This window comes from Centruroides sculpturatus, unplaced genomic scaffold, assembly GCF_000671375.1.
Source record: "Centruroides sculpturatus isolate CEXI.00-Female unplaced genomic scaffold, Cexi_2.0 scaffold756, whole genome shotgun sequence".
NCBI lineage: Eukaryota > Metazoa > Arthropoda > Arachnida > Scorpiones > Buthidae > Centruroides > Centruroides sculpturatus.
Window position 1 is genome coordinate 368,513 of NW_019384915.1, and position 10,720 is coordinate 379,232.

Sequence of the window (10,720 nt, forward strand, 5' to 3'; positions counted from 1 at the left end):
ATAAAATTTAAATCATAAAAAATTAAAATTTTTTTATATGATAAAAATTTAAATGTTTAAATAAAAAAATTTTAATAATTCTTTTATTTAAACTTATTTTAAAATAAAATATTCAATTTGACTAATTAAGACATCAGAGGGTGTTGGTTTAGTTTCGGGCCAAGACATTTCAGTAAAATATTCAATTTGAAAAATGTTGGAGCTTTTAAAATTTGATGAAGTAAAGAAGTTAGTGAGGTTAAACAGAATAGAAATAGATAGCATGGTATTTCGTTCCCATTATATTTACACTGTGGTTATATTACTCGTTTTTTGTGACATTCTATCAGCAACGCAATATGTCGGCAAACCCATGCTGAATGGAAAGAAAAAACATCGATAAACACGTGATGGATACTTACTGTTGGATTCATGGCACATTTACAGTAAAAAAACCAAATTTGAGCAAAGAAGAAAGTGTTTTTCCCGGAATCAATTCAAAATATGAAAACAAAGAGCATTTCTATCAGCATACGTATTATCAATGGGTTTGCTTCTTCCTGTTTTTTCAGTCTGTCCTCTTCTACGTGCCAAGACGGATGTGGAAACACTGCAAAGGTGGCTTAATTCAAGCTTTCAGTCTGAAGAGTGACAACATGATGTACGAAGAAACTCAGAAGCGGGAAAATATTGCTGTCGTAGTTAAGTTTCTACACGAAAGTATGGGATGTCACGATTGTTACGCTCTTCGTTACTTTGCTTGTGAATTACTGTGTCTAATTAATGCCATTTCTCAAATGTATTTGGTTAATGTATTTTTAAATGGCAAATTTTTAAATTACGGAATAGAAGTAATTAAATATAACATGAACGATGATAATTCTGCAATAAATCCAATGCTAGAAATGTTTCCGAGGATGAGCAAATGTTTTTTTCTTTTTACTATTATGGATTGTCCGGTAATATAATATAAATTGATAATTTGTGTATGTTATCTTTAAATGTAATTAACGAAAAGCTTTCTATATTTTTATGGTTCTGGTTTATCATTTTAATTTTATTGAATGCCATATCTGTCTTATACTGTATTATTTTAATAATAAGTGGAAAGATAGGATTGTATATCTTATCCATACGTTACAGGCTTGTACGGGAAACTTATTTGGAATTGTTAATTAAGCGATTGTCTGTAGGAGATTGGTCCATCGTATATATGCTTGGTAAGAATATTGACAGATTTATTTTAACCGAAATTTTATGCAAATTTTTGAAACGAGTTAATGGAATAGCAGAAAATGCCTGAATTTTAGCCTGTGTTGTTGTTATACGAATTACAAATTTAGTAATTCATTTTACTTTAATAATATAAACTAAAAAAATATAAATTGCCATTTTTTAAAAAAACTATTAATAATAATGAATAATCTTTATTATTAAAACTATCAAAAGTTTTTAACTTGTCTATAAATGTTACTTTATAATAATTTATATGTGAAGTTTAAGGCCTTATAATTAGTGTTTGGGAAGTCTCGACATTCTCAAAGTCCCGGGACACGAGACAACCCACGATCAAAATTCCTGGATGTCCTGGGACTTCGAGACTTCTCAGAATAAAATTAGAATCGAGTTTATTTTTGGCAAGATGTATCAATAAAAAAGCAATTTTAGTAAAAATCAACATGTATTGAACATAAAATCAAATCATAACATTTATAACATTAATTAAGGTCTAAACAATTCGTATGTATAATTCTTAATCAACTTAATAATCATCACCTAGTCTCCATTCATTAGTCATAATAAATAATATAATGAACTAGCAATTAGATATCTTTTCTGATTTAATAAAATAGGCTTTTAAAAACATCAGAGCATTTACAGCTTTGTCTGACAATCTGTTTCTGATTTTTTTAATAATGCCTCCGGACAAGGAGAACACTGTCTCGTTTTCAACGGATGTCGGTCTTATTGTGTTTAAAGCTTTATAAAGTAGTCCCAAACTTTCAGTACGTTTTCTGGTTGCTTCAAATAACTGGAACTCCTTTTTTTAATGCTGCTCTTGATCTTTTTGCAAAAATTTTGGGTACATTTTCTTCGATTTTTTTGATTGCCTGTTCCATTTGACTTTGAAACGACTCATGGGATTTGTTGTGTACTGTAGAGCTACTGGTACTGGATTCGATGTCCATTATTTCCAAATCTGGCATTTGGATACGAGGGATATTTTCAAAAAGTCTGTAATACAGATCTTCCGCAAAAGCAATAAGTGCAGTTTTATTCAAATTCGAAGAAAAAAAATCAGTATTTTGTGACTGAGCTGTGGTGGCCAGTGCATATAACCCATTGTGACCTTCTTTTTTCTAGACGGGCTTTCAATGTTTCAAAGAACCATACCGCCAGATTAACATTTGTCATTGTTAATTGAATTTTTTGCAGTAAAACGTCAATTATTGCTTCGGCTGTGAGTAACGAAGCGTTTTGTCTGCTTAAGGCTTCTACAGCTATCTTGATTGGCTGCAATAAAGTAACGATTGACTGCAAAATAAGAAGATTGTCTTCATTCCATTTGTCTAACATGTTTAAATCAATCAACGCTTTCTATACGCAATTTTTGAGCTTCAAAAACTTTTCTGCCATTACAATTATAGAATTCCACCTCATTTTGACATTTAGTAGTAAACTGAGTTTCTTTCCAAATTCTGATTTAACATATTTCTGTAATTGACTGTTTTTCAGTGGACTTTTTCTAAACAATTTCACTAGGAATCGAGTTTCATCAAGCACTTTTTTAATTTCATCAATTGGTTGTAATGAGCAGTTTGTTTCGTAGCTGGCATTGCATTCCTCTTCTTCATCAGAAGTGTTTTTGTTCCCCATGATTTCATCCTCACTGTCATCAGAATCTTCGGAGGTAGAAGCTGCGGATGTGGCAGTAGCCTGACTTTTTTTATAAAATGTGTGTACAACTCCTAGATGTATTGCGTGGTTCAAGCATAAGATCATCTCGCTGGGGCTATCCCTTCCAAACTTCTTCATTACGTTCGGACCATCGCTGGTGGTGGCCACAATATGTTTTTCAAAATCCAAGTGAAATTTTTTCAATGTATCTTCAACTATTTGTCTGGTCTCTTCGGCACCACACTTTCCGGGTATATACACTAATCCTAAATTGAAAACTTCTCCGTTCACACCATGCAGACACAAATTAAAGTATCTCCGGTTTTGAACGCTGGTCCATTCATTAACTGAAAGACTGAAACGTGTACCAGAAGTGACAGAATCTTTTAAAGTCTGAATCATTTCTTCTTTTCTTTCTTCATAATAACTCAATATGATTTTCATGACATCAGTTTTGTTCTTAGGCATTTTATAACCTCTCTGGATAATACTCTCACGAATGAATTTACTCTTTGTGATTGCCCTTATTTTAAGTCCATCCTCTGCCGCCAAGCGAGAAATTATTTCAGGCAAAGACTTTTTTGCAACATATCCTATTATTGTAGACTGCTTTTCAGTTTTAATTTTTTTAAATTCTGGTTCGCAAGATGTCCCAGTCTGTATAACTGATTTTGATTTTTCCAGCTGATTTACAAAAATATTGTGAACTCTTTGCAGGTGCCTGTCAAGGCCTGTAGTATTCGACCCTTTACATGAAATTTGTTTTGGACATAATGAGCACTGTGCGGTTGATTTGTTTATTTTTTTATAATGTTTCCACACTTTTGATATATGTTGCATATTAAATGAATAGGTTGGTATCTATTTAAATTTGTTGACGATCTGAAACAATAATAATAATCCAAAATTAATGCTATATCTTTGTTTACTGAGTATCACTATCATATCAATTACTTTTTTTTATAAAATAACAAATCTCATCCAAGGTAAACGTCTAACTGAAGTAAACAAAATCTAGTGTTTGTTTTAACTTACATGAGATGGGTGTCGTTTCCACAAGAGTGTCGTAACACAACTGTGCACAGCACTTCACCTCAAAGTGAAATTGACGACTGACTGACTGAGCAGACAGTGCTGACAAAGACAGTCACAAATATCACGATCTCATAAATAAACGTCACAAAATAACAATATGGCGGCAAACGCATTTGTAAAGATTCTCTCTTAACATAGTAAGGTTAAAAGTCACACAGCCTTGTAAATTATCCCCACCTGCGTTGTTTATTTGTAAACAGGAGGGAGAAGAAAGGAAGAGTCGCTTGGCTAACCTTTTGAAAATAAAATTATTACAATACAATTTCGATAAGCGTATCTCGAGTCTTTACCAAAAAGTCCCGGGACCCGAGACAATTAAATTTAGAAAAAGTCTCGGGACTTCGAGACACGAGACGTCCCAGGACCCAAACCCTACTTATAATATATCATATTGAGTAAAATATGGCAATAAGGCTTAGTAATATGATATTCTAATTGAGATGTTGTGAAAATTTTTTTTTTTTTTTAATAATTTTAACTGTTTCTACTGTCTTATTAAGTCTATAATGTTTAACATGTTTAAAATATAGATACCTGGCATCTTATTAAATTGTGTTGAAGTTTCAACACAATTTAAAAGTTCTATTAATTAAGTATATTTACTATTATTATTTAGCTGAAAGTAGTTTATTATTATTATTGAATGTTTAATATGAAGTATTTAAATTTCAAAACTTTTTATTAATTGTTTCTCTTTTATGTTTATCTCATAGTTTATTATAACATATGAACACCTTGATTAAAGTATTTAAACATTTCTGTCTTCTACAAAAATAATAACTTATTTTTTATAACTGATAATGTGATATAACTTTGTTTGAAAAGAATTTATCATTAAAAATTATTAAACAAGCTTTTAAATTAATATTTTTTTCCTCTATGCAACATATTTAATACAAAATTTTTTGTTAGCAGTAGAGAAGTTACGACTTCAAATATTTATTATGTGAGATTCGGAATTTTTATCGACTATTTATTGATTTATTATCCTGTATTTGCTTAAAATCTAATTAAATTTTTCTTTAACCTAAAGTGAAACCTAACGGAAAAAAAAACTTTTCGTTACATTCGACATAAACATCCGTTCAATTTGAAACTAATCCCACATTCCAACGCCAAAGTTGATAGTTAGCATGACCCATCTACATACCTTTTACCTCACAACAATCAATCACGTGACCATTCTCCCACGCCGAACTTATAAAAACCCCTTCCTTCCCCTTCTCGGGGGAGTCGTACCGGAGCAGGTGCCGGAAGAAGACCAATTTCAAATAGTGTCCTTTTTGTCTAGTGAACTTCCCTAAATCCAGGATTCAAATAGTTAAACAGTGACCTTTCCTACATCAGTGAACTTTCCTAGAAGAGAAATTTTCCTAATTCAAAGAGTAGCGTGGATAACAGATCAAGAGGTATGGAACCAATTATTGTAAGCTCTCTCTCGGTCTCCCCGCGTTTTAGGGACGCAAACTATACGTTGTATTACTTGGTTTAATAAATTGTTAATTTTTCTTATGTTATATCTGGCCTCCTCGTTTTCTCGTATATCGCCTGTCGTCTCACCGACGCGCTCCTCCCTCCACCACTCGACTTGTTACAACGGGAAAAAGAATCCTTCAACTACTCATCCTGACAGTGAAAGGGTTTAACAACCTGTTGCCGGATCGGGAGACCTACCCCTCCCTTCCGGTGGTTTCACAATTATATATTATTGTCTTAGGTGTTGTTTATAGGTTCAAATTCAATTAACGTAAAAAAAAAACTTATCCGTACGAATAGAACACNATCCTGACAGTGAAAGGGTTTAACAACCTGTTGCCGGATCGGGAGACCTACCCCTCCCTTCCGGTGGTTTCACAATTATATATTATTGTCTTAGGTGTTGTTTATAGGTTCAAATTCAATTAACGTAAAAAAAAAACTTATCCGTACGAATAGAACACGTGAAGAACCTGTGTCACATCGGGAGAAATCATCTGGCATGTAAATTATCACGTGATTTCGGTTTATCATTTGATTATCCTTTTTCAATTGGCTTTGTTACGTTTATTACGGTATAATTAAAGCACTAGAAGATTAGAATAACAATATTCATTTCATTCCTTTGAATATTGTTAATCTAAAACTTTGGCATGCATAAACATTTTTAAACATACAGTATGCTTACTATACTGTTCGTGAACTAAAAGGTTCGCTAACTCTGGACTAAGAGAATTTGTAAATATGAAGTTGTCAAAAAATGAAACAAATAAACGAATCTAACGACGCACAGAAATATACAATTCGATGTAACACGAAGAAAAGCTGAATGAGAGGAGGCAATGTGTCACACAGAGACGTTGTCTCCCTTCATTCAGCTCATTCTCCCCTGAATATAGAACGTTACAATGTTACGAAAGCATAACTATCAAAGTTCGTAGAACTGTGGTCCCAGTTTTTCGAAGTGACAAAACAGTTAATTACGTGTTAATAATAAGGTGTTGCTCAGATCAAAGAATTATATGATTTAATATTGATTTTTACGTACGAGTGCAGTTTTTCAACTATGAAGTGAATTCTTGATATATTTTATGGATCTTCCGAAAATATGTCAATTCTAAGACCTAACGGTTGGCAAAGACAAAGTGATTTAAAATGGTTCGAACATTAGGTTAAAACATCGAAATATACAAAAAATATTTATAACAATGTATGAAATATTATCAATTTAAGAAAGTATGGGAATCAATTTCGAAAGTCGTTCTTGCGGTTAAGCATTAATGCTCTTCCTCAATGACGCGCCATTCAATAAAACCATTAAATTGCCACTTATGGTCTAAACTCGTTCAAACCCACCTCGGGCACTTCTTTTACCTTTGAAATTAGGGGCAGGCGTTAATGAATTAGTTTAGCAGCAAAGGAAGTTTATTTCTTTGTTCGAAATTGTCTGAAAAAAAAAAAAGAAATGCGAAATGATGTCGTTAGAAGATTGTGTTTTATTGAAGGTCGTTATTTAAATGTGTCAGTCGATAAGTTTAATTTAATATTAAAGACGCAGGCCTCATTCTCGAATAGACCATTTCATTATTTATGACTGATAACAATGTAGTTTATCAATAAGAAATAATTATATTTGAAGTATCTCTTGTTTCACTACAACTATAATAATTTATAAAAAAAAGAACAGAAATTATAACATGGAAGAAAAATTTGTATTTTTTAATACAAAATATTAAAGATACAAATATTAAATATGAATAGTTTTAACAGTTAATATTTTGTAACTCACACACTTGTGAATTAAAATGATATGGTGGAGCAAAGTTGCATTCACAAAATGTTTATAAATTCTTGTTTCTTTTTTCATAAAAACCTACGAGGCCATTTCAGTGGCCATTATGGCGTATCCATATTATTAATTTTCTTTTAATATAGGAACTCAACAGTTTTTCAATAAAATTGATAATTTCCATATTTTTCCTTATTTACTCTACAGCATATGACAGCCATTTCACTAGCGAACGAGAACAATGACACAATATTACCCAATGTTATTATGTCGCTGAATATTTAGTTGGCAACTTCTGGTAAGATTTACCCTCTGAATGAGGGGGTCGCCACCCCCCAAAGGGTAGCCCTCCCCAGTACGAACAATAAATGTCTAATGAACCACTTGCTACCCGCGACCCTTAGTGAGATATAGTCTTCCGAAAATTGTTCTATGGGTCATATGACTGCATGTTAGTCACAATTTATTCTGCAAATGAGCGGATTGGCGACCCCTCCTAATTGAAGAGCCCTTAGTGCGAACGAAAGAGTCAAAGAAACCATACCCACGCGCGTGACTTTTTACGAGATATAGCACTGTAAAGAATCGCCTACATCATTTCCGGTGATTGGGATCGACGAGTCTCGTCGCTTTTTCTACTAAGCCTATCGACCTATTCTAACGTTACTGCAGTCTAATTATTGCAGTTAGGTCTTTTTCGCATGACCCCGCGCTCCTCCTTGATTTCGGGAGGGTCTAGGACTTCTCATTCGCCGACACAGTGGGTTTTGCTCGTCCGGTCGGCTATCGTACTAAGCATTGCTAAGCCTATCGACCTATTCTATTACTACAGTCTAATTATTGTATCGTACTAAGCATTGCTAAGCCTATCGACCTATTCTAATGTTATTACAGTCTAATTATTGCAGAGTTAGGTCCTTTTCGCACGATCCCACGCTCATCTTTGACTTAGGGGCCTAGGGCCCTAAGTCAAAGATGAGCGCGGGCCCTAAGTCATTTACCAACACACTTTGTTTCGATCGCGGTCGGCTAGTACTATGTGCCCCTTTCGCGGCTTGTCCAAAACACCTGACCTACCTCTTCGGAGGTTACTGTCACTACTTAGGCTAATAGAAAATTGTTTTGAAACCAGATTGTACATTCACCTTTAACAACGTTTCCTCCTGCGTCTCCCGCCACAACCTTTCGCTTCTTGGCGACGCCTAGCCTATTTCTGATGTTGCGTAGGTGAGGACGGGGTGAGGCTTCTGGTCCTCGTTTTGGCTAGGTCCTGGGGGTCGATGACAAAGGTGTTGTTGGCACCTGATGTTGTCTGAAAAATTACATAATCCAGGTTTCACATCCGCAAATAGGTATCCTTTGGTCATGCGCACTATACACAAGCTGCACTACTCACTGGGCAGTTGTCATCCCCTTGTTGTTTTTCTACGTTGCCCTTGTGCACGGGAACATCGAAATAGGGCTCATCCGGCGGCAGATGTTGATTTGTGGGCACACCGATCATCCGGAGTTGGAGACCCTGACGACCGGGGCCCGAGTAGATGGCCGCATTGTCCCCGAGAAACTGTTGGAATTTTGCTGATGTTGTTGGCAACTGGGACAGGACCCACGTCCTGTACATGTACATACAGTTGTAGCTCTGCAGGCTCCTGTCAGTGCGGAGCGACTTGATGGACTTCTTCAGCTGGCAATTTCTGCACTTGATGTTCTGAGTGTGGGCCTTGGGATTATCGGTGTTGACAAATCTGCTCGGGAAATAAAAGAAAAATGTCACTTTTCAATAACGCCTGTTCATTTCTTTCGCATAACACATTGCACAGTTTTATCTTCTTTACCTCCTGGGGCCCCGCTGGCTGTGATTGACGATCTTATGTTCAGAGAAGCCCATCGTCGTACAACCGTGATATTGGGTTGCGCTGTCGGAAACAATGATGGAACTGTGGGCGATGTATCTGAGCATGTGGTTCCAGAGAACACATCGGCTCTTGTTGTCCACCTGAAAGAATATGAGAAATTATAACAAATCTTCCACATAAACTAAAAAATAAAAGGAAATAATAATGCTTGGCTACTACTTACATGCCAGTACATCACCTCTTTTGTTTCCTGACAATAGGCACCAAAGATGGTGATTTGGGTGCCTTTAATTTCATGGCTGCGGTTGTATTTTCACCTCTGAGTGAAGGTCTCGTCGATCTGAAAGTAAAACATACGAATATAGAGACAGACATTTCGGCAAAGTCAGAAACGAGGGTCGATGGTCACCTCAACGTGCATGTCTTCACCCCCGAGCTGGATATTTTGCTGGTGAGAGACGAAAACTTCCACAACTTCACGGCAGTAATTGTACCAATCTACTGCTGTTTTGGGGGCCATGCCGCATTCCTCTGCGGCGACGGTGACCGGCTCCTGCTTGACCCACAAATAGACAAGCATCAGCATCTGTAAAATAGAAAAACCAACAAAACACATATCATTTCAAGCCATACGATCAAATTACAGAAATGCATAGCGTAACGTTACCCAGAGAAAAAGAAACTGCCGATTATGCGATCACGTTTCGCGAGCGACTTCAAATGTCATACCTCTTGAGCTGAAAGCTGTGTCCTTTCGAAAAAGGTGTTTTGGGTTTGCACCCACAACATCTTTTTCGACCAGTGCACATGGCCAGTGCACAGGGAACTTTTTCGACAGGGAACCATTGCACATGGCCCTAAAGACGGTGCCGCCGGTGCGCCTCCTCATCTTTTTCTGCTGTACTTTTTTACAGTGGTAGACGAATCCGATCCTGTCAGATGGAGTTGGTTCCTTCTGCATAGTGCCTAAAAATTACGAAAAAAATATCGAAAAACTAGTAAATTGGAATATTGGCAGTTAATGCTTACCATTACTACTACTATTATTTACTCACGGGTCAAATATCAAAACAGGATAGTGGTTACTGTTTTCCATGGTTTCAAAATGGGCGTAGTTCTGACGGTTTGTGGTCCAGACAGATAAAAATGTAGCTAATGTAATGGAAATGAAACGAATCTAACTGAAGTGATGCCATTTTCGAACCATTGGTAACATTAACCCAGATAGCTGCAGATAGCACTTGTGTAAATGCAGGAATCGAGGAAAGGCTTACCTCCGCACTTAGAACATGGCGGAAGAAACCGGTTAGGTTGGGATGTAGCATGAGCCCCACGAGATGGCAAAGTTTCTGTGCGGCCTCTTCAGTGGGGAGATGGTGAAGAAGACTGTAAGATGTTATATTATTGAATATTGTGGTGGGATCCATAACGGCTGATGCCGAAATGTTACATGAATAAGGCATGTTGCAGTTTTCAATACTTAACAAATACTGGGTTCGAGGATATGAAGGTGAGTAAGGCTTATATAACCGCAGGAAACGGTCACATGACCCGCAACTGGCACTCATTGTCCCACGGAGCCTGAGGAGACAGTCACGTGACCTGCGTCCCATTTGCCCTCGGAGTG

The 10,720-nt window shown here is 36.1% G+C and overlaps 1 protein-coding gene and 1 pseudogene across 1 annotated transcript; one reads left to right on the forward strand and one right to left on the reverse strand.

Annotated features, from left to right (window-relative positions):
• LOC111631735 lies at positions 1–2,629 on the forward strand (annotated as a pseudogene).
• A 5,420-nt stretch (positions 2,630–8,049) lies between these two features.
• LOC111631736 lies at positions 8,050–9,208 on the reverse strand. Its single transcript, XM_023376041.1, has 2 exons — positions 8,634–9,208; positions 8,050–8,549 (listed from the first exon to the last, which is right to left on the reverse strand). Exons 1-2 carry the CDS (start codon positions 8,862–8,864, stop codon positions 8,445–8,447), a joined length of 336 nt encoding a protein of 111 aa, XP_023231809.1. The 5' UTR covers positions 8,865–9,208; the 3' UTR covers positions 8,050–8,444.
• Positions 9,209–10,720: the final 1,512 nt, after the last annotated feature.

Coding starts and splice junctions, on each gene's coding strand:
- LOC111631736 (XM_023376041.1), bottom strand. CDS start 8,864: ATGTACATGTACAGGACGTGGGTCCTGTCCCAGTTGCCAACAACATCA. Junction 8,550..8,633: donor AAGGGGATGACAACTGCCCA/GTGAGTAGTGCA, acceptor GTAATTTTTCAG/ACAACATCAGGTGCCAACAA.